General features: G+C 38.9%; 1 protein-coding gene across 1 annotated transcript in view; it reads right to left on the reverse strand.

Annotated features, from left to right (window-relative positions):
* Window positions 1-1988: 1988 nt before the first annotated feature.
* Window positions 1989-24730, reverse strand: part of IMPG1 (interphotoreceptor matrix proteoglycan 1) — a 68140-nt gene continuing 45398 nt past the window's right edge. The window contains exons 15-20 of the mRNA XM_075497300.1: window positions 9699-10267; window positions 8694-8913; window positions 4697-4907; window positions 2626-2802; window positions 2347-2528; window positions 1989-2020 (exon numbers count right to left, since the gene is read on the reverse strand). Of these exons, the coding sequence (XP_075353415.1) occupies window positions 1989-2020; window positions 2347-2528; window positions 2626-2802; window positions 4697-4907; window positions 8694-8913; window positions 9699-10267 (1391 nt within the window). The remainder of the gene's footprint in view (window positions 2021-2346; window positions 2529-2625; window positions 2803-4696; window positions 4908-8693; window positions 8914-9698; window positions 10268-24730) is intronic.

Raw genomic sequence — 24730 nt, forward strand, 5'->3', positions numbered from 1 at the left:
GTATTATACTCTGTGTGGAGCAAGACACACCAAGTTCCCAGAGACCTAACCATGTAGAGAGGTAGCTGTGGTTTTCAGCTGCTTGCAAGAACTTGTATTTTCTACTGAGCTCAGAGAGAAGGAAGAGCAAGTTCTTCACCTGGACGTGAAACATGTTTGTTAATTCCTGGATGACTAATTGGGTAAAAAACCCAAGCAAACAAAACCCCCTCTGGTAACTAAGTTTTGCAGTCATTTTCCATGTAGTGACCCTATAACTAAACTGGAGACATTTTTCATGCCTAGGAAGGAATTGGAGGTTATTTTAGCTTCTACTGGAATTTTATGCTTATTTTCATAAACACCTTTATAAATACAGAGCTGTACTTACTGTAGGTTATAGATCCTAAAAAGCTGTCACTGCTGTCATTACAGGTTGCAAAACAGAATTTAAAGACTGGAATCTTCAGTTCGGCCTGAGTTCTAGATATCCACCTCCTCCTGAAAATTCAATTCAAGTGCTATATTCTGTTTTAAAAATCCTAGCTCCGAAGGAGTTTTCCAGATTGTGATATGGAAGTCATGCTCTTAGTTTCACCTAATGAAAGCTGTGTTCTACATACATTTTTCTTCCTCCTTTGTCTTTTATCAAGTCATTAAAAATGTGTTCAACCAATGTAAACACTCATTTTGAACTTAAGTAATGGTGAAAAATGACCAAAACCAGCAAATATTTTTTTTAAACCCATTTCTGTTTTGCGGTTGCCTCACTTCTCACTAAATTAATTTCCTTAACTAGATCTTGAGAAGAGCTTTGTCAATATACTTTTGACAATTCAAATAGTCTAGAATGACACAGGCCTGGTTTTCTCCCACAGATGTGCCATTTTATTCCTTTCATGAAATATTTAATGTTTTTGTAAGTAGTAATTTTAAGTAGTTCAGCTGGTGTGAAAGTTTATTGGCCTACAATTACCCACAGACACATTTTTTTTAATATGGGTGTAAAATACTAATTGCAAACGTCTGTGTGCTTGTTTTTATCAGCAGCAAAGCCAATTCATTTTTGAGCTTTTCCGAACTGCTGCTCCCTGCTGACTTGTCAATCTCTATTGCCGCGTTCCAGTCCCCCCACTTGTCGGCTCAGTCTGTAGCTGTCATCTTGAGCGCTTGAAAAAGCCAGACATGGGCAGGAGTCCTCTGTTCGATGAAGATCAGTGAAAATAAATCTTTCTCTATGGTATCATTACTTGTTCCTTTATTTACATAACAGTGTATGGGCTCAAGCCAAAGATTCCTGTAGCCTGGTATCCTGTCTCCCATAGTGTATACCTCGTGCCAGGGCAATCCTGTACTGATATTTCCCTCAATAATAATGGGTACTAACAGCTATAGTAAAATCTTTTTTGTTCCTAATTGGGCTGTGATTCAGAAAAATGAAAATGGCAAAGTAAAAGCTTTTTGTCTACCTTTGAAGAGAGCATACTCGGATACATCAGAATTAAGAGACAGTTTGGCAATTTTAGAGACTTTTTTGACTCAGCTTTCCTCCTTTCTGTCTTTTTTCCCCCCCTAAAGATACAAGAGGTTTCAAGTTGCAAAACTTGAAACAATGTTTGAGATAGGAGCAGTATTCTGCTCAAATTAGAATTCCTACTTGTTCAAACTCTATGTAGCTTAAACAGACAAGTTATTTTTAAATGATCTGTGTTGCTTTTTCATTTTAGATATTCCTTCTTCCTTCATGTGCTTCAGTGACTGCCACATTAGCGAATGAGTATACAGAATGGAACTTTGTTGCATAAAAGCACTTAAGAAGGGATTGTTGTTGTCATATCAAGCATCCAAAGAAAAATGAGCTTGTCTTTGTATGGAATTAGTACAAAGAAGCTTCCTGGTAACATTAACAAACAGGAAACTCGACAGATTTTTAAAGCTCTTGAAAATAGTTACAAACCTTGGTTTTGTCTGGCTGATGCTGGAAATGAAGAATTTTGGAGGCTAACTTGTCAGTCTTCGCTTTGTAAACTGGTCCGGTGACCTACAACAGTTTAAAAAAGAAAGAAAGAAACCAAAACACTAGATTAGTTATTTCACTAAATCACAAAAAGCACCCTGATAGGATGGACCACCAAAGCCATGCAAGAGAGCTGTAAGAAAAGCAGTTCTACAGTCCTGTTAGGAAATCTACACAGCAGTAGATGTGGAAAGCAAATAAATGAATTAGTCTTTTTAGTTCTGAAATTGCTAAGCAAGAGATTAGAATCAAATTTGATTTAGTTGTAGAGTTAATACATGAAGATGGACCTGTTATTTGAGATGGGGCCATTTGTTCAGGGGTAAGAAAAGTATTTCCATGCATTTTACCTCCACGCTGAATTGCGTTTTCAAGTTCATGTAATGCTTCGTGATCAGTGATCTCTGAGGAACTGACACAAGCACTTACACTACAAGCCGTATGACAAAAGCTAGTTATGGGTTCATCGTGTTCAAAAGCAGGATTAATCCTTACAGCATTCTCTGAATTGCAGCTGTTGAGAGTAGAACTTCTACAACGCAGAACATTTTTGTTTAAGTAAGATTTTAAATTGCAAAAGAAAACAGGAATATTTTGAAATGTGAAGAAAAAGATCGTGAGCAGCTTACTGCAAATTAGAGTTTCTTTTGCTTTTTCTTCTTAACTTAGTAATTAAAATGATGAAAAGAAAAACAAGGCTTAGTAAGCCAAGAATGAGAGCTTTAAAAATGAAGGGTTGTGTGGGTTCTGGAGCAAATTTTGCACAGCGCTGTCCTTGGTAAAGCTTGTGTCTACGTACAGGGCATCTAAAATAGGGAGAGGAAGAGAAAAATATACAGAACTTGAAGGCAGAAAATACAAAGTACCTCAAATGAAAACAAAGGAAAATCTGCAATTAAATATGAGCACAGTGTTCCCAATACAATTACTTGTTATGTGTCTGTATGAAATAATGTGATTGATAATAGAGGAAAGAAAATATTCTTAGATACATAAGAGTGAGTGTTAAACGGATAACATTCTTTGCCAACCTACAAATTTTAAGGAAATGATGCATTTGGAACATCTCTGACAAATTTCTAGCCCTACAGGTAAAGTTGAAATAACATTTGTGGTTTAGAACCTTAGAAGTTCGGGTGTGTTTTGGAGTAATGTCTAAACATATCTTCAAAGCCTATATGCTGTTTATGAGTTATTTTAATCTGAGTAGCAAGGTCTGAAATAAGAGTTCTACTACAAATAGCTCCCTTTAAAGCAAGGGAGAAGATTGCCATATTTTATATGAGAACACAGGGGTTCCAGTTAGGGGAAAAACTAGCATGATTCTGAGTAAATTCACAAGCAAAATGAGTGCTTAACCAAAGCAAATAATAGGCCATAATTTTCTCTCTGCAGACTGTACAAGTTTGCCAAGCCGTCAGTCTGAGACTGGCGGTAAGTTTGTTTGTTTGTAACTTGCTATAATTCGCAAAAAGTTTCATTTATTATTTTTAACACTTTTATCATTCCAAATGATGGCTTGGTTATTACTGTACATCAAGTCAGGGCTTTTCTGAAATGGAAAGGTGTTATTTTCCTTAGTGCGTTGATGTTGGAGGAGTAGGCTATACCCTTTGCTACTTGAGTAAAGTTTTGAAGAGGACCTCTTTAGCTCACAGGCTGATTTCTACTACAAAATACTGCAGCTGCACTACCGTGACTCTGCAAGTCAGGAATTTAGCAGTAACTGTGGTGAATTCAATATAATCTTCTATTATAACTTCTGTGACGCCCACTGCAGAAAATGAATTATGGCAGTTATGTAGTTACAGTGAAATTATCATATGAATAATTTGCTCAGTAGTCTTATTTTTTGACGTTAATCCTAAATACACTAAAAGATGTATCATTAACCTGGTAAAGTCAATATTAAGAGAAAATAAATAAGTGCAAGAATTGTAACTTGTCTCTTGCTTATACACATGGCTGGTCAACTACCGTGTGCCGGTCTGGTATACAGAGGTTCACATAATGCCCTGGATAATCTAGACTTACAATAAGATGAAACCTGATACTTTTAAAAGAGAATTAATGTGTTCAAGTACTGTGGTAGTTCTCAGTATCAGCTTAACATCATTTCATGTAAAAATCCTTACGGAATGTGTCTGCAGTTACGTGGAGCTGCTAATCTTCAAGTCTTTCTCAGAAAGCCCTGAAAGCAGCCGCAGCCTTCAAGTGCTTTATTGGGTGGTCTGGAACCAGAATAGTGTTCATAGGTGTGTTTATAAGAATATAGATTTCCTTTTTAATACAACTTAGAAAAAAATAATTTCTTAAAATACTACTATGTAATCAATAGCATGAATGTGTTATTTCATTTTTCCAACATGTATTTGGAAATCTGAAAAGAATGCGTGGTTTCATACTTGTCGTCTCTGCCAGTGATGCTGAATTTGTAATAAATTTCTAAAGCATCTCTAGAAAAATAACTAGATCATGATGTTCTGTGTGTATCCACAGGCAGAAATGGATTTATCGATAGTGAGACTATTTATAATGAAGAAGGGTGTTGCAATGTGGCTTAAAGTGGCTGAATGTTGAGGTCTTGGCTTATTAGCATAGTTTATACTGTTGAAAAGTATATACTCAGCCCTGCTTGTTCATGCAATAGACATGTCAGGGGTCCCTTAACAGAATTCATGTTAAGCACCATTTATTTACCTGCAGACAGCTCCTCTTCCTGGAACTAACTCACATTTCCCACCATTGACGCAAAGATGGGGTTCCAACTCACACAGGCTCCGACAGGGTAATCCGTCTTGGCTTGTGTAGCCAGGTTTACAAAGGCAGTCAGCCTCTTTTGTCCACTCGTTCATTACGCATTCGGAAAACTCGTCACACGCCATGAATTTGCATGGGTCTGCCTGATCAGCTGTAAAGGATGGGTAAATCATTAATTGGTGCGTTACCCCAAAGTAACTTGGCAGGCTTTGTGGCAGCTAGAGAAAACAATTCACATTTACTGGCCTGTTACTTGTGCTTGTTAATAGGAGGATATGGTTTAGCATAAAAGGACATACATACTTTCTGTAGATGACACAGCAGGCATGTAAGCTGATATTTACTTGTACATCACTGCAATTTCATTTTCATCTCACTGACAAGGATTTTCACATTCGGATATTTTTATCCTTTTTTTACTGTAAGTAACTAATTTTACACTCATGGATACTATGCAACAGCCTTGCATATGTGTAAGAAATAATTTTGACTATAATCATCTTAAACACATAATTTAGGACATGTCAAGGGGAGGGAATCAAATGATTGAATATTGCACAATACTATGAGGACTGCAACCTAGAAACACTGTCTAGAGAAAATACGTGCTTGCAGAGCTTTTTTGGAAGTGATGTGTTAGCATTGGGAAAACTTGGGTTTTTTTTGGTTTGGTGGTTTTTTTTAATATTAGTAAGGGATGTTTCTGTGAGATTAAGGGAAAATGAGTCTGCTGATGTTCATAGGAAGGCCCAGATCAGAGGCAGCTTAGCTAAGTCCTAACTTCACCTGTCACACAAGTCGTCTACTCCTTTCCCATTCTCTGCTTCTAACTAGAAATGAAAAAAAGACCCAGAAGGAGTAATTTTAACCCAGTGCTCAGCCCAGCTGTGTGCTGATGGGATGGTAAGGAGGGGGGGCTGTATCCACCAGACTTGTCTCATGGAGACAGTTTCCTGCATACTATGGGGTAAAGCCCTTAGATAGAAAGCAGAAGATGAGAAACAGACCAGGGGATACAAATTTTGTTCCCCCTCCAAAAAAAAAAGAGTGTACAAAGACAAGAAAAAAGAGCACAGGAAAGGAGAGCACAGAGAAAGACATGAAAGCAGAGGTACAGATATGAGCTGGGCTACGCAGGACAGCAGGTACTGAGTGACCAGACCTGTTCAAAGGAAGTTTGCACGCGTAGTCTTAGCTGTAGAGAGGAACTTGATCTCAGGTCTGGTCTATAGAAATCAAAATCACCTAATACATCAGTGTGGAAGAAAAGCAGCCCTTTTTAGTTATGTGGGCTTAAAATTTCTTAAGAAGAAAAATCTGTAGTTTAAAAAGAAGATTCATACTGGATATTGCAGCTAGTACCTGTAGGTGCTATCTGGGCTGAGAATTTTCTTCTGGAGCCCCTTCATGGCCCTAGATGGTCTGTAACACCAATTTCAATGAAAAATGAGCATCGCATTCTTTATAGTAGTACTGGAAATCTCAGACACACACTAGGATATGCTTAACTAGTAGAAATTAATCCAGCAGAGCTGTTCGCTTTTAACCCCTCTATAATTCCATGGCTAGTTCTGGTTTTTTTTTTTAATTTAAGACCAGTGAGTATTAGCATGCTCAATTTCCCTTTGCTATATACAATGTGCATGTTGGGATCTACTTTGCTCCTGGACTGTAAATGTATGTACATGTGAACTCTAACAACTGGGCCTCAAAGTAATGCAATAAATTACAAGGTAACTTTATTGTCAGGCACACTCTTGCGTATATGTAAAAAAAAGTATATATATTTCCAAGTATTTTGCTGTGGTCATTGATACTACTGATTAGGAATTACAAATTTTAGTCCCTAATGAAAGAAAAACAGCTGGCAAATCAAAAGGGGGTATTAGTTCTTACAGATTCTTTTCTTATCCCACACAGAATTGCACTCCAACCAAAACCAGAACACTTCTGAAGGAAAAACGGTTAATAAAAGAGTTTGTACGATTGAGTAATTGCTTAAAGCATTAACAGCTGCATTAGCATGTCTCCTATAAGTCTCTCCCCAGTTTGATGGTCACAGTTTACCTTCATGTTAGTGGAAATAAAGGCTGATACTGCTAGTAAGGAGACACAGGCTCTGCCTAAGCATCACCCCGGGTTGTGTGCTACAGCCCTGCAGGTTCCAGAAGCTGAAAGGTCTCAGCGCATTTCTATTTGGCAAGTAGAGTTTGGCATGAACATTTCGCTGGGTTAGAGGGTCATTTTTGAGTGATAATGTTTCATTTTCCTTAATAAAGTGTTGGGCTACATACCTGCCATAATTTGCCATCTTTTCTGTGTTTTCACTTTGTTTAGATTAAAAAAAAAATGCATGCAGGTATTTTTAAAAGCCTGCTATATTATTCTTTATGGTATTATTTATGACCAATGCAGTCAGCCCTTTGCAGCTGCTGAGTCTTGGTATGTATTTTGGCTTGTCGGTTCCCATCAGTATTTCAATGTGGTATAACATTATTACCACTAGATGGCTCTTACTTTCACAATAAATAGGAATTTGCTTAAATTACCTTAATTTACTAAACAGGTTGGAGTTTTTTTGTTTGTTTGTTGGACTTTTTCTGAAGTGAAAAGACAGTGGGGCTTTGAAACACCTGTATGGGAATATACTGGCTTTCTAAACATAATTTCTCCTATTTTGACATTTTACTACTGCTCGTAAGCCTTGAAAGAACAGCTGTCGCAGCAAACTCATTGTGATATAGTTTTCTTGAGTTAATGTTGAAATACCATATCAGTAAAGCAGCTGATATGGATGAAGATGAAAGATTTAAAAAATTTTCTATATTTGCATTTTAGCAACTTTTTCATTTTAATTTTTATTTAATGAAAATTTACTACTGAAGCAGAGAAACTGTGGTAGCCCAACGTTCACTCTTTCTAGTGAACTCATTTATTACTTTATTCAGCGAAACAACAGTTTATCATGGCAATATTTGACAGTTTAAATACTGTGATTTTATTAACTTTCTTTACCACACACTACCCATTCTCTTAGCCACAAGGAGTTACTTAAAATGAAAACAGATTAGAAACTGCCTCCATGAATTGTAAATGGATTTTTTTGTTCTGGAATTGTCAGAGATCTGTACGTAAAAAGACAGCTTAACCAAAACTGCTAAAGGCATCTGCATGCTAAGGTACTGGTATTGTTCTTCTCCATGCCAATGAAATTAAATTCAGCCCTGAAATAATTACCAGAACCTGAAAATAGATCCAGGCTTCAATTTTATATAACAATATAGTTTTTGAAATCTTTAAGCTTCTGATATTACAGTAGTGTCCAGATATGTCATTACTGACTTTCTACTGTTTAACAAAGACTACAGGCTTATTTGAAAGGTATTAAATCAGGAGAGATTCTGGAATTACAAATCTATGGATTGCTACATATAGTAATGCTCTGGTCAGTGAGTCTCCGTAGAATCCAATTATTCCTATAAATTATCTCCTTCTGTCTTGAACTCTGTAGCCTTTTAAAAATAGATTTAATGATGCTCTAAATTATGGTTTGCTCACAACATTGCAAAAATCATCAGAAATTACGTTTACATACTCAGGTGTAAGATTTACATGTCACTCCTGTAAACTGCACGTGAGCATTCTTTACACCTGTATTCACCCAGCCCTTATTCTAGAGAATTTTTAGTTCCCTATATATGGCTCTGAAAAGCAGTTGGGGTACATGCACAGACCAACACCTCCACCCAGTATTTCATTATAGTAGGAAAATATGTCTGCAGATAATTTGCAACATCTTGGATTTTCTTATGACTCCTGATCACTGGGAGGCTATTGCTAATGTTGTTATTTCCAAAACTAATACTTCTGAAGCTGTAACAATCTGGAAAAGATTATCTGCTTGGTTTTGGTTTTGCACATACATTATTAATCTTACCTGGCTCAATGTCCAGGGAATAGCTGTCAATCTCCAAATTGAGGTGTTGGGCTGCAGCATCACAGAAATCTTCCAAAACACAGTGTACTGCTTCTGTGATATTGTATGGCACTGTCCTGGCAAATTTCATTTTGCTATTCACAATCACACTTCCGTTCCTGAAGTTAAGTATTTCCAGGTGCTTAAAACCTGTAAGGTTGGACTGAAGGTATGGAAGTAGCTGCAAAACAGAAATTTGCTTTTATTTTAAATTTCTGTCAATGTCTACCTGCTATTAATGTCTCTTATAGTCACTTGTCATTATTAAGTACACACATCACACACTTATTTCTCTGAATTTAATACAATTGTTAAACTCCATCAAATTCACTTTTCTGTTTAGGACTATCTTTTTCTGGACTTTTGTATCTTTCTCAATAATGGATTGAGATGGACGGGCAGCAATTTCCCCTGTAATGAAATGCACAGCGATTGGGGAGTTTATTCATCTGGAAGAGAAAAAAATAATCACTTCACTCAAAAGCCAACTTTAATTATTTTCAAACGTTCAATCCAGGCAGGTTAGGACATAGCGTAATAGGCATGTTACTGAGCTGACCTGCTGCCCTATTGTATCCATAGAGAAAATCCATATCTAATCACGTTCCCCCTGCTGAGCTATGATATATTTTAAAAGGCCTGTTTTTAAATGTGGCGTGTAGACACAAGCCTTAGATGTAATCAGCACAGCTATACTGTTGACATGAATCTAAGAAAAAGCCAAATAAATTACATGCCAGGCATATATTTGGAGTCTCTTGAACAAGTAAAAACTTTCATCACTGACTTCATAAACTCTTTCTGCATACTCTGAGAGCATCCCAGGCTTATCTGTCCTTTAAGAATACAGCTTATCAGACCTAATTGTAGTAGAGTCTGATATTGTTAATACACTGTGCTCTTCAGTGTATTTCTTTAAACTGTGCCCAACTATTGCATATGTTGTTCAAGTTGATTTTCACCCACCAATTGCATGAACTGTTGTTCTAGTGCTTTGTATTCTGGCGAACTCCTGTTGAAGAGGTCATCAGAAAAGTGCATGTTGGTTACCCTCAGGCTGAAGAAAACCACTAGCTCTTTGCCTTTGGCTGCAGTTGTCATGGAGCTGGTAGTTACATACTTCAGCGTAGGAGCTGGGGTGGCTTCTGCAGGCTCAGTTGTCAGCACTGAGATATAACCGCTGCCATGCTCCATTTCATCCAGTGCTGCTGTGCTCATCACACTGATGTGATCTAACTCGGCAGCAATATCCTGCACCCCTGCCCCGGTGCCATCGGGAGGAATGCTCTCAGATGCGGGCACTGGGGAATCTGGTACTTCAAGGGACTGTTCGATGATCTGAGAGTGGCTGTAGGATGGGCTGGTTGCTGCAGGCAGTGGTGCTGTTTGGTCTGACGGTAGCATGTCTGTAATAACTTCTTCAGGCTCTGTGGTAGAGAGATCACTTGAACCAATAAAGAAAGGCAACGTTTTGTAAGTGCTGGCTGTAACTGAAATGTCATCGCCTGATGATTCTGGTTCATCCATGATCTTAACTGATGCAGAAAAACAGGGGAAAAACAAATAGCTATTTTGAAAAGCAAGCATAACAAACATCAAGCATGGAAACAACACGTATATTGTATTTCCACTGAAGCATTTTTAAAAACAAGCTTTAACACTATCTAAACATGAAAATGTTATTTCCATCACCGAGGAAGGACTATTGGAATAAAACACCTCATCCACGTGTTTGAGTGATGGGATTTCTGTGGGTGCTGTGTTTAAATAATAATTACACTTGGTAAATATTTCCTGAGCCATTCCAAAGCGCATTCTCGTTTTGAACGTACATAATCACACTGTCAGTTTATATTGACTGAAAGAGTAGATCGTAGCTTTGAGCTGTCTGGTCAGATCAGTTACATGCTGGAGTCATTGTGTTCCCTTCTGCGAGAGGTTAAAGCTATTATTTGCCAGTAATCATAAAATGTGGTTAAGAAAAACAGTACAGCCTCTTCAGGTGCAAACTGTGTCGATTTACCTAAAAGACAACAGCACCAGTGAAAACAAATTCAAACCTTAAGAAATCATCTGCTGCACCTGAAGCAGCCATTTGATCCAGATGCTGAACTTTTAGGAGGTCTCCATTGGGGCTTGGTGTGAATCTAGGATGTGTGATAGCTGTGGCTGAAATCCAAATCTAAAGCATGATAAGACTCTTCGAATTTGGCTTGCAGCTACCTGGCCACAATGGCTTCGCAGAAAACGATAGTCTCCAAGCACCAGACATCTACCCAAGCTGACAACTTTGTCCTTTTCCAGTAATACACATATGTGGGCTCTTCACGTGGGACTTTTAGCAGCCCCCTGCAGGCAAAATCACTTCTCAGCTGATAGGAAAGAAATTTTTCTCCAGTTGATGAACTCTTCCATTCCCTACACACTAATTTCCTCCCAGTGGCCAATGAAAGTACTAAGAGAGAGCAAACTTTTGCATTAGGAATAACCCCGACTGAAGAAGGTGGCAACTATGCTGTCCATGGCATAGGAGTTGCCCGTGGATGTTCTTTGTGTCCCTTTCTGTTTCCTTGCTTCTAAATGAATGAGGTCCAATCTTCTGCTTATTGTATTGCTGGTTTTAGAAACAAATGTACATTTTCAACAAAGAAAAGCTTAATACAAGATAGCTGTCTATTTTCTTGACACTGTTAATTTAACAGCACGTACTAGCTCTTTGCTTCCTCCCTACAGATACACCACCTTGGTCTAATGTGGATTATTTTCTATATAGCCATATATAGCTCCATTCTGCTAAGCTGACCATACTTCTCAAAACAGCAAAGAATTGCTCTAAGGCATGGTGTACGGTTTTACTAGAATTAGATGCTTGAAAAGAATTTTCTCCCATCTGGTTACCACTTTGCATAAACTTATGTTAAGAGCTGCTACATATATATTTTTTCCCCTTTATCATTTTTTTCATTATGTATGTTGTAGTATATGTATGGTGATTCAGTGATAGTAGTGTAAAAAGATAAATAAAACACATGCTAATAAGTTAATAATATAAAAATAATAAATAGTATAATATATAAACATATCTAAAATTAATGTATATAAACAATAAATAGTATCAATAGATACTTTGCCATCCAGAGGGACCTGGACAAGCTGGAGAAGTGCGCCCATGTGAACCTCATGAGGTTCAACAAGGCCAAGTGCAAGGTCCTGCACCTGGGTCGGGGCAACACCCAGTACCAATACAGGTGGCAGGATGAAGGGATTGAGAGCAGCCCTGCAGAGAGGGACTTGGGGGTACTGGTGGATGAAAAGCTGGACATGAACCAACAATGTGCACTCGCAGCCCAGAAGGCCAACCATATTCTGGGCTGCATCAAAAGAAGTGTGGCCAGCAGGTCGAGGAAGGTGATTCTGCTCCTCTACTCCGCTCTGGTGAGACCCCACCTGCAGTACTGCGTCCAGCTCTGGGGTCCTCAGCACACGACAGATATGGACCTGTTGGAGCAGGTCCAGAGGAGGGCCACAAAAATGATCAGAGGGATGGAGAATCTTTCCTGTGAAGAAAGGCTGAGAGAGTTGGAATTATTCAGCCTGGGGAAGAGAAGGTTCCAGGGAGACCTTACTGCAGCCTTTCAGCACTTAAAGGGGGCTTATAAGAAAGATGGGGACAGACTTTTTAGCGGGGCATGTAGCGATAGGACAAGAGGTAATGGTTTTAAACTAAAAGAGGGTAGATTTAGACTAGATATAAGAAAGAAATTTTTTATGATGAGGGTGGTGAAACACTGGAACAGGTTACCCAGAGAGGTGGTAGATGCCCCATCCCTGGAAACATTCAGGGTCAGATTGGATGGGGCTCTGAGCAACCTGATCTAGTTGAAGATGTCCCTGCTTTTGCAGGGGGGTTGGACTAGATGACCTTTAAAGGTCCCTTCCAACCCAAACCATTCTATGATTCTATGAATAGTAATAAAATAAATAAAACATATAATAGACTGACCAGTGGTTAAATATTGGAGTAGGTGGTAAGAGAGTTAGATTTACTTTTTGGTTCCTCTTCTAACTCCTCAGGAGTCTGAGAACACACCTTTGTGTGGTATTGATCTCACTTCTAGAAGGCATTTAAAAGTGAGATGCATCCTCTAAGTCAGTCACCTTTGTTCCCTTTTTAGTGAATAGAGAGACTTTTATCTCACATGAAGAAAACCACCCAGTCATATGCTGGATCTTCTGAAGTGCTTGTATCTTTCTGTTGACTTCAGAACATACACAATGAATTTATGTAAGACGCCTGATTTTCCCCTTACGTAGTTTCTGTTATCTCTTCAGCTCCTTGTGGCATTATTGAGGTTCAGTGATTTCTCTGAGGTGCTCAAGTATTAGAGCAATAAAGACTATTACAGTTTTTTGAAAAAGGGAAACACGTTCCATTGTGTCATAGTTTGACACTACCAGCAGGGCAGTGTGGTTCTGGCTCTGGTGAAAGGTCAGTGTGTTTTACTCTGGACTACCAGTAACATGGTGTTACTGGAGTGTTCCTCCTCCCAGTCTCAGTTCTAAGGTTTTCCATTTGTTACAAGTGTTTCGCATGCCTTGGCTAAGGGAAGAACTAGGGGTTTTTGTCTGTTCTACAGGGAAGTGAACTTCTAGAAACAATGTCCAAAAATAACCTGGGTACTCTGAAGCAGAGCTCCTCAGATAAAGCAGCCTGGAAGGATCATTACTGCATCTGCTTCTATTTATGCAGTCACTACCTCAGTAACTAGTGCAAATGTTATTCCATTACAAATAAACCTGTCTGAAAGCACAATGTATTTTAAGACCCTTTTTAACAGATATTGAGTAACAGATGCTAACATTGTATTTCAGCAAGGTGCTGAGGAATATCAGGCAAATTCTTGCTAGAGCAGAGTTTATCACAGCAGCAGTGCATGTTCTCATAGCTACACATGAAAAAGCATTCTAGAAACAAGATGTGGACTACTCTGACAGGGTTAATCAGGGAAAGGACAGCTTCCACACTGCTGCTTTCTGAATGCACAAAATATTGCAAATTTGCAAGGCAACTGCCTGCAAGATGCTCCCCCTCTTTTGAAGACCAGGTTATTAGCTACTGTTACATGTTCTCGCAGGATTCCCTGTTATCTTGCAGCTGAAAGTAGAGCAGTCACCAAAGATGCTTCTTCCAAACAGTTCCCAAACTGGGCTGGACAACTGCTGATGATAGACAAACATTTTGTTATACTTTGGCACATTGGAACAAAGCAGTAGGAGCTGGGTGCTGCCAAGGTTTTCCAGAAACCACGTTTTAGGGGAGGCAACTGCAAAGCAGTGGCATGCCACAGGGGATGCCTATTTTGCCCTTAACAGTAGCTGGCTGATAGTAAGTTATTGAGGATCACTCATCTCTCTCAATATTTAGTATCCCTTTCCCATTTTGGACAAGGCAAATTTCTATAGTTAGTTTTGTTGCCTTCACCTGCATGCATGAAAACATTTTCCCCCAAGTGCCTCATTTTAACTGGCAGAATATTTGGAAACCAGAATGATTTAGATGACAAAAATTCCCACTTGATAAGAGCCTATATTTCACCTATTTTGGGTTTGACATTTAGGGTTGATTTCTAATCCCATATTTATCATCAGTGAACTCACTGAAATCCATGGAACGGTGGTAGCATAAAACCTGAGTAAGTGGGATCAGGATATTTGTATTTGCCCTGAGGATCAGGAGTGCCCAGTCCTATGGCCCTTAGGGGAAAAGCAGATTATAAAATAGTTCCTTACCTTTCCCCTGATGAGGTCCTCCCACCTCCCTCCCACATCCCCTGTGGCTGTTCATGACTGAAGTCTACAAAATAACAAGTGAGCCTATAGCACTGGTGATCCTGGAAAAGACTCTGAAGTACACTGCTAAGATGAAGCATCTGTGTTGGATGGGATGCGGAGAAAGACCAAGTGCAGCATTCTCCTTTACTGCAAGGCCAGACTGTGGTGATCTGGAAGCACAACAGGACCACAAAGTGAGTGCAGCAAATTCCCATTTAAACTAGCACAGTTGTGTGGTCTCCTTTTATTTGTTCTGATATGTAATTTGCACTGCTGTCGGTATAATACAAGGACTACAGTCCCAGTCCTTCCAGTCCTACAGAGTAGCCAAAAAACAATAGCAAAGTGCTGCATGGAACCCGGGGTTGTGCATGCTGCAGGTAACATCAAACACTGCACCACAGCTTGATGCCCTAATACTTCATTGAGAACTTGAGATGCTTTTCTCTTGGCATGTCCTTGTGTTTCTTGTGTAATCAAGGATACGGACAGATTAGAAAACCAAAGCCTAATGATGTTCTCTGTTTACAAAGCTCTTGCTGTTACTTGTTACGCTGATAAGGAGTGAGAGTCACTTATTAGTTAAGGGAACTCAGAACAGATTTCTTAGCATTAGTGCTTGAGGCATTAATGCAGGATGATCTACTGATGGGATGAACCTGCAGCTCCACAGAGCAACCTTCTCTCAGCATGTCAACACACACTCGAGAATATGATCGTGATGGTATTTGTTAGGCAGATTATATTTTAGAAAGAGGTAGCTACAGGAGAAAGAAGTACTGAAATGGCTTTGAAAGCAAGTTTGAAGCAGCAAGTTTGAAGCAGAATAACCATATCTATATTACACATTTGGCATATAGTTGTGTATACGTGTGTGTATATATATAGTCTGTACATAGACTATAAAGGTCTTCTGGCATCCTCTTATTACAAGCAAAGTAACTTAAAAGGCCTTGAGGGCATACCAAGATGATCTCCGTGCACATATCACCTGTTTTCACAAGCTGCCAGTTCTTATCAGTCACTGTCTCTCCAGCTGAGATAGACCGTGACTGACCACAGAGGTGGTGTTGGTCCCCTGCACTGCGAAAGTAAACGGGCTGACCTAAAAGGCTGCTGAGCGCTTACTGGAGCACACCACCAGTCCTGAACCCAGGGGTTACTGACCCCTTCTGTTGGTTGCACTTTGTCTAACGCATGTCATGTTACTGCTGCAACACTTGCCTACACAAGTGACATGTTGAAATCAGCAGTAAAATTATTTGCAACTGGTTTTGCCAAGCTTTTCCACTGTCTACATGAGGCTTTGATAAAAAACAATCCTAAGGAGTTAAAAACTATGGATGAAACAAAGAAGACCTAGACATTTGGAATGAAAAAAAGAAAACAAAACAAAAACCAAACCCTGTGCATTTAAAATATTAGGTTTATATATAAAACCAATATCTATTGTTTTTCAGACCAGATATAAGGAAGAAATTTTTTATGATGAGGGTGGTGAAACACTGGAACAGCTTGCCCAGAGAGGTGGTAGATGCCCCATCCCTGGAAACATTCTAGGTCAGGTTGGACGGGGCTCTGAGCAACCTGATCTAGTTGAAGATGTCCCTGCTGATTGCAGGGAGGTTGGATTAGATGATGTGTAAAGCTCCCTTCCAAGCCAAACTATTCTATGATTCTATGATTCTATGATTCTATATGCGCATATATATATATAATTTTGAAACGGAACACAAAATACACTTAAACTGGTTCATCATAAAGCAATTATTTGTAAAACTTCACCCAGTTTTCCTTGTAGATGAGATTTTTACAGCAGAAGGTTAGAAAAAACACAGACAATTATTTTATGAAACCTCTAAAAGTACAAACAGTGAAGATTTAGACATTCTCAATCTCAGCATATTTCATTTCAGCATACAGTTTGGTCTGCAACACTATCATTCAGGTGTAGGGAACCCACAGAGAGCACAAAATAAGATGCTAAACTCAAATATAGCCCCAGAGTAACCATATTGAAGGTTAAAAAATGGCATGGAATTAAGAACTGCTGTCAGCAATAAAAAACTCAACTCTAACTCTCAGCCAGCACTTATCCTCCCACAAAGATGTTCACTGAACTCTCCAGATGTTTTTTTGTATTACATGGACAAGGCAGGACAATATTGTACCGAGGAGAGTTTTATATCTAAAATTAAACTGCTGTTGGCAAGGATGTGTAAACACTAAATTAAAAGGCAATTTTCTGGGCGCACTGTTATATTAAATCTTTGTAAAAAGAATGCTGCATGCAGGCATTGATTCCCAACTGAGGGAGTAAAATACATAGGTTTGACTTATCAGAAAAAATCAACTGCCATTTCAACAACTTTATTTTAGGTATCTAATTAGTTGGTCCTCATACTTTTTTAAGTGAGGCAAACCCTCCTAATTGACCATGAATAAGGAATTATTGTTTGGGAAAGGTCAAATTGTCATGAAACATTTTTCTAGTGGTTTTTCTTTATAAGCAGGCCGAGAAGGTTATACATTAAGAGGTCCTGGCATTTCATTTCATTCATCAGCTTAATAAGTACTGACATTTCCTATTGGCAATAGGCAAATTTTCCAAGTCCACAGACAGATATTGTTCTGTATATGAAAGTTACAGTATTACAATGTATATGTATATATTTGTATAATGCTGGCTGAAGAAAATAACTAATAAAGGAAAAAGTGTGCAATGAAGAGATTGGTCCATAATGCAGGGTAAGAACCTCCTTATGGGCAGCTCTGCTGATATAAATACCAGATGGACTGGTACAGCAAGTAGCTGGATTCATATTTACATACTTTGTTGGTGTCTGAAATGCTACAAAATCCCTGGATGCAGTACTGTTGTGTACAAACAAATATATAAAGTGCTGAATTTGTCTTTGAGGGCTTTCATTTTTAACTAGGGCACAAGTAAAATGAGGATTAAGAGAATTAAGAGAAGAGGATCATTAACCTAATGTGTCACAACAAATGTCTCGCAGCACATAATTACTGATTAAGTTTGTCTTTTTAACTGTAAAGCCAAGCCAGAAGAGCCAGAATGATCTATGGCTGTCATTCTGTCTGTCTGTATGAATTCTCCAGAAGCCAGGTTCAGTGTCCAGTGAAACCAACAGAATTCCTTCTCCACTGACTCCAACGAACCTCAGTTCACCAGGGGTGAACCCCATGTCTTATCCATCTCCAGTCCTAAAAATTCTTGTATCTCTTGACCTTTTTTCCTTAGCATCCTGGCTGAAACTTTTTGAGTAGTCTAATTTTTCACAGAACAGCCTGATAGCTGCAGCTCTAGCTCCACTACTATGTAGTGCTCTGTGTAACTTAGATAAGAAGCCTTCAGTTTATTCTGAAAATTTTCATACCTTGCATCTGTGCTTCATCATCATGTTCTCACCACCAAAGGTGCAAATGACATGATGTCACAAGAGGAGTATGTTCTATCCTAATAGATAGAACTACTACTATTTAGTACTGATAATCTCTCATTATTGTCAGAACAATTCAGTTCTACCTGACACTCTGAAAACTAAGAGGATAATATAAAATTTGCAAAATCAAGACCTGAAAAGCTGAAACACTGCAGAATTCAGGGTGTTGAGCAACTACAGCTGACTAATCTTGTCTATTTTCTTTATGAAAGAATCTTCCAAGAGTGCTTCTTTAGCTGGGCTCCACACACTGGCATCGAGGCCCACCTTCTATTTGGTAACAACTGGACAACCTGGACAACCCTGTTTTACTGACTTTCATGCTTAGCTGAGTAATTTGACCGAGGCAACAGACTGTGTGTTTGATTTGTGACATTTGCTCCAAAATAGAGTTATGACATGGCCCTCATCTCACTTTGGGATCTTTACCATGATTGCTTTTTTTGGAGGTCAGTAGTGTTGTATACTTCTGCAATGACTGAAGAAATAAAAAGAAAATAATTCTTCACTTGTTCCTCAAAATCATTAAGAACAAAGCCAAGCCTTGACTATTTTTACTCTTCTGCAACTTTTCCCTCAGTGCAGCTAATTCTGCCTGAGAAAAGCAGAATGATGCATCTCACAACAGTCTGCCCAGAAAATTTTCACTGATGTAAGTTAGGTGGTCTTACTCAACTCACACAAAGTTTCCAGTACAGGGCAAGAATTCCCTTTATGGAATGCCTGAGGGTTAATATTTTCGTTGATTCACCTCTCCTGTGGAAATGCAAGCTCCCTTAGCCTTCATGGAAGTCAGTCAGTAGCAAAAGGGAGTCACGTCTGCCTTAAGCAATTTCAGGTTTGGTCACTGTACCTGTAAGAGCCCTCTGAAATATTGGTTTCTTTCGCGATTACAAATTCATTTTTTCTTTGATTATAATTTTCACATACATCGGCCAATGCATGGCTGAAAAATAGTAATTCAGCTTTCCATTTTCTGTTTTATTAAGGACTTTCTTTACTCCAATTAGCTATCTGCTAATACTTCTCTCATTAAAGCTTTTTGCATGTTTTTTGAATAAGCCTACTTCTTTAAAGCTTTGAAATAATGCAATAAATACATTTAGTATATGACTTTTTTAACTTTTGCAGCTTCAAAGTAGTCATTTAAGTACAACAGGTGGACATACAATAGATATTCAATTAATTGGACAAGCTTACTTTATAGACCTGTGTCAAATTCATATACTGAGAGACTTGACTGTTAAATTTTAATGACTGCCTTTGGCATTCTCATGTTTCAGCAGTTCTAAAGGATTAAGCATTTCAGAAACGCATAAGTAGTTTGAACAGTACAGGAATAGCTGGTGTTTAAAGCATCCCCAAAGCTCTGAGAAGCAATGTTTGATTTCATTCCGCACTGAAACTATGTAATGGAAGTATCTGCAGAAAAGAGACTGGAGAGCAGTCAGTGATAATCTCTTAAGCCTGGGCCTGAACCATCATCCACTACAATCTCTCCACTGACTTCAAGAGCTGCTGCACCTGGTTATGGTCACTGTTCTGCCTCTCTACGTTAAGACTCGGAACAGATGCAGAAACATCCATTTGCCTCAGCACTCTTCTGACCACAGCAGAAGTAAAGTCAGTATTTCTATATTAATTGCTTTAGGCAGTTAACAGTATTCACACTTGTAATTAAGGGATTATAAAGTTGGATGTTAAGGCAGTATCCCTGTGTTTTATAAGAATGCTATATAGACAGGGGAATAATTAGATACTGTGTATGGCCAGTAGGTCAGTGGTGGGTTATTTCCATAACATGACAAGTCACTTTTACCATTTACAGAACCTTTACCTCTTCTGCTACTGAGATTGCCAGATAAAATGACATTCTAGTGCTAAAGCGCTCTAAAAGTCAGTTTTCTGATTAAAGTCCTCACTAAAGAAATGATTCAATTGAGATTAGAATACTCTTGTGAAGTAGGGGAATTAGTAAGTACATTTACAATGAAAACATGTTAAAAATGCCAGAGGCTGCTGTGACTATTATTTATTGTAAGCTATTTTGTATTGAAGTTCTGCACTATTTGCTACCATAGTAAAATCATATTAAAATATATCTTAAACAAGTAAGATACCATGCTAAAGTGAGAAGTCTGGACTTGATTGGTATTCACATCAACAAACTGAACAGAGAAGCAAAACTGAGAAGTAGTGAATTTGCAAATATGAATACACTTCTACAAAGGAATGGAATCAAAGCTGAATAAGAAACACCTTGCTTAAAACCGTAGCTTCAGGAGAATTCTTATTCCCTTATGCCTGTTGTTGACTAGTCTATAATTAAATTTGAAAAATTTGTTTCATCAGTTTAAAATAAAAAAATCTGTGTAAAAATAACCTAAAGCTTTACGAACACTGGAAACATAAAGAAGCATCCATCTAAATGTTGCAAATACTCCTGTGTGCCACTGTAACGATTTTGGAGCTCCCCAAATGGAGAACCTGGAACCTGGAATACTATGTTTGATTTATTTTACTTTAGAATAATTAGAAACAAAATCTGACAGGTTACAACATCTATCCTTCAGAACTGAAAGTACCCTCCAAATCCCTGCCCACTTTCTCTATTTTTCTCAACAGTATGATAGGGAAAAAAAGAGCAAGCTTTTGTAGGTGATGGGACCATCAGACAGTTTTGTAGTATTGAACTTTATTAGTTTGCAAAATGGTAACAACAAAATAGAAGTCACATAATATAAATTCAAGTAATGTGTTGACCCAAGGACCTAAAAACAGAAAAGACAAACATGAAATTAGAAAGTTAAAATCCATGACTCTCTTAAAATCTTGTCATCAGATGAGCACTTTAAGACTTGCCAAGAAAAATGAAAACACTGAATACACATTTTTTTTTTTCATACTATATAGTCACTTGTATGTGAAAACCATGGAATTAATAGAATGAAAGTCACAGAATGAGGAGTATTTTATTCTCCTAAACTGTTGTGCCTTGGATGTAGGTAATCTCATTTTTCTCATAGTTTTGGAATGGAACAAATGACTCCCTGAGAGAGAGTTGGACAGAGATATTTAACTGGGAAGATCCTGCTGCTTTTGCACTATGTTGCATTGTAAGAATACAATTCAATTTTATTAATATTGATAATGATTTTCAACCAGATGCCTTAGCGCTGACATGGCTTGTTAAATCCATCATGGTTGGATTCTGAATCTGAGCAGCTCATAATAGCCAGAGCACTGTTGTTAAGGAGCAGGCAGTTTAAATGTTAAAACCAGCAATAACTACACAGTACAGTAAAATGGATCCATGCAGCCTTTAGCTGTATGTTTGCTTTCCCTAAGAGACCTTCATATAACACTGAGGTGCAGAAGTCTTAAGACTTATGCTAGTTTCTCAAAAAATGACATTTAAATAAATATTTGGGATTGTTCTCATGTAAAACGTTTGGATTAAGGTACATGGATTGCATTTAACTTTTCTTAACTGTTGTTGGCTAGCGGTGATAATACAAAGATGAAACATGATTTGTTACTGTAACAAAAAGAGTCACTGATCATAGAATGTACAGATATAATGGAAAACTAAAACAAGGAAAAAATAACTAGTTAGCTGTCTGTAAATGACCATGCTCTCTTCACATGAAAGAAATACTAGGTATAACTAGTACTAGCCTTACAATAAAGACAAATTGTCAATAGAAGAGGAGAAAACTAGATTGTAATGTGTCTGCACAAAGAGAAACCGATACTTTCTCATTAGCCCTTCCCAACAGAGGAGAAAGAATTTTTTTGTTTGTAACTGCACCTGATGCTGAGTGTATTCTCTTCTGCCCTGCCATGTATCGCCAGCAAAGTTGTCTGTCCTGACGCTTTCAGGCATGCATTCTCCTCAAGCCACACTACTTTTTTCTTTATTGGAGCTTTGCGGTATCATGTAGGCATATTCTGAAGTTCTTCAAGAATTGTTCAGTGTAATTTTGATTTATATTGTTTCACTTTAGAGTGGCAGTTAACGCCCAATTCTGAAATGAGGAATAAGATATTTAATAGGGATGAGAATGGAACTTATCTTAATGATCTAAGACAAGTTTGGCCAGGTCTTCAGCCACTGCTCTAGGTTACATATACATTTAGGGGAAAGGACTGAAGTGTATTACTGCTGCAGTATTTTTCCAGCCTCACTCCTCCTGATCTCTAGAAAAATAAATCAAAACAATGGCAAGTTTTATTGTAAGGTATTGCTTAGGAATTGAAATCCTCAGGTACGAAGATGTCATTCATGAGTAATACTTCTTGTTTTCTCAGTCAGCCCCTGGCAGGTTTTGATATACCAACAATACCCCCCTCCCACTCTGCTTGAAAGCCCATCATTCCAAACTGCGTGGCAATAAAGATGGTTATTAAAGGAATATTTGGCCGTATATAAAATTTTGACTGTAAACTCAGTTACCTGTTATTGTGTGCTGGTTTTGGCTGGGGTAGAGTTAATTTTCTTCATAGTAGCTAGTATGGGGCTACATTTTGGATTTGTGCTGAAAACAGTGTTGATAACACAGGGATGTTTTCGTTACTGCTGAGCAGTGCTTACACACAGTCAAGGCCTTTTCTGCTTCTCACCCCACCCCACCAGCGAGTAGGCTGGGGGTGCACAAGAAGCTGGGAGGGGACACAGCTGGGACAGCTGACCCCAACTGACCAAAGGGCTATTCCATACCATATGGTGTCATGCTCAGCATAGAAAGCCGGGGGAAGAAGAAGGAAGGTGGGTGACATTTGGAGTGATGGCGTTTGTCTTCCCAAGTAACCGTTACGCGTGATGGAGCCCTGCTTTCCTGGAGATGGCTGAACACCTGCCTGCCAATGGGAAGTAGTGAATGAATTCCTTGTTTTGCTTTGCTTGCATGTGTGGCTTTTGCTTTCCCTATTAAACTGTCTTTATCTCAACCCACGAGTTTTCTGACTTTTACTCTTCTGATTCTCTTCCCCATCCCACTGAGGGGGAGGGAGCGAGCGGCTGTGTGGGGCTTAGACGCCGGCTGGGGTTAAACCACAACTTATTGGTACCACTATTCTACAAGTATTGTATTCTACAATACTTTAATTTTAAAAAAATCCACCAATGAGGGAAGAATGAAAAAGAAACCTAAACACGTAAATGCAATAAAATGAACAAGAAACTAATTCATTTGCATCCAGGCTTGGTCTAATCGTGTTCTTACTGACACACATAATGATCTTACCATTCTACAGAATGAAAGTGAAACTTCTGCCTCCTTCTAACTTACACCTGGCTATTGTTGCTTGAAATTGTGTTTAGTCCTTTCCTCTATATACCTTTCTATGAAGTTACATTGAGAAATCAATGTTAAGAACGTATTGGAAAAAAAGCTATCTTCATTTTCAACCAGAATTCAGAACTTTTTTTTTTCCTTTTTTTTTTTTTAACTGCAATATGCAAATATATGAGATCTATCCTGGCAAGAGTTTTGCACAGTCTAGATTTTCACAAACACAAACCCCATTAAATTTAGTATAAATGTGATTGCAAATTTGCATCCATTTAAGGGTTTTTTGTCTTCTTGTCTGTTAGTTTTAAATACTATGGCATCTTTCAAATTGAAGAACATGCAGCTTAATTTGATATTAGCATCAGTACCATCTATGTGAGGCATCTCAGGTATAGCTGAGAGAATCAAAGTTGGAAAGCCAAGCCCTCTCTGTAGCTAGCAGACAGAGGTATAAACCTCCATCCAGAGGTGTGATTCAGAGCACACAAGTTACAACTTGCCTATAATTGCCTAGTACAGGTGCCATGAGTTATGCCTTAACAAGGAATTCACTATAGGCGTGGCAGTTTGCATGGCAGTTCATATGGAAGGGCATGCAGGAAGAGTGCTGAAGCTTTGCCAGCCTGACCAGGAAGCAATGGTATCCACCCAGCAGAAAGCCATGGCCTCTCTAAGCTCTGCACCCACTACGACAGACACAGCTCCCCAGAGCGAGCTCTGGTGGGAAGACACTGTCACCCAGGTGTCAGGCTGCAGGGTGTGCCCTGCTCTTCTGCCACTACCAGGCAGCAGCAGTGAGCACAGCTGTGGGAGGTGCGCCCAGGTAGAGGAACTCCTCTGCTTTGTGACAGAACGCGGGGAGAAGGTGAGTAGGTTGAAGAGTATTGGGGAGTGCAAGAGAGAGATAAACTACTGGAATTGCACCCTACCTTCCCTGAGCCAGGCCCAACAGGCAGACAGGACACGAGATATGGAGGATTCCCTATCCTCTCTCTGCCTGGCTGAACACAGTGACTTAAGGGATAGGGGGCAATGGTGACAAGTTCCTGCCCAGCATAGCAGGCGCATCTCCTCTGTGACTACCCCACCTTCCCAGGTGCCCTTGCATAACAGGTATGAGGCTCTGCAAGTGGAACCGAACAATAATGAGGACGATGGTTCATCTAGCTCGGAGGTGTTGCCGAGGTTAAGTCAGCCTATGCCTTGCCTCAAAACTGCTTCCATAAAGACAAAAAGATGTGTCATTGTCATAGGAGACTCCCTTCTGAAGGGAACAGAAGGCCCAATATGCAGACCAGACCCACATCTTAGGGAAGTCTGCTGCTTCCCTGGGGCCCGGGTTAAAGATGTGAAGAGAAAACTTCCTACCCTGGTACAACCTTGTACCCTTCCCTGGTACAACCCTCAG

Source organism: Mycteria americana, chromosome 3 (genome assembly GCF_035582795.1).
Source record: "Mycteria americana isolate JAX WOST 10 ecotype Jacksonville Zoo and Gardens chromosome 3, USCA_MyAme_1.0, whole genome shotgun sequence".
In the NCBI taxonomy this organism is placed as follows: Eukaryota; Metazoa; Chordata; class Aves; order Ciconiiformes; family Ciconiidae; genus Mycteria; species Mycteria americana.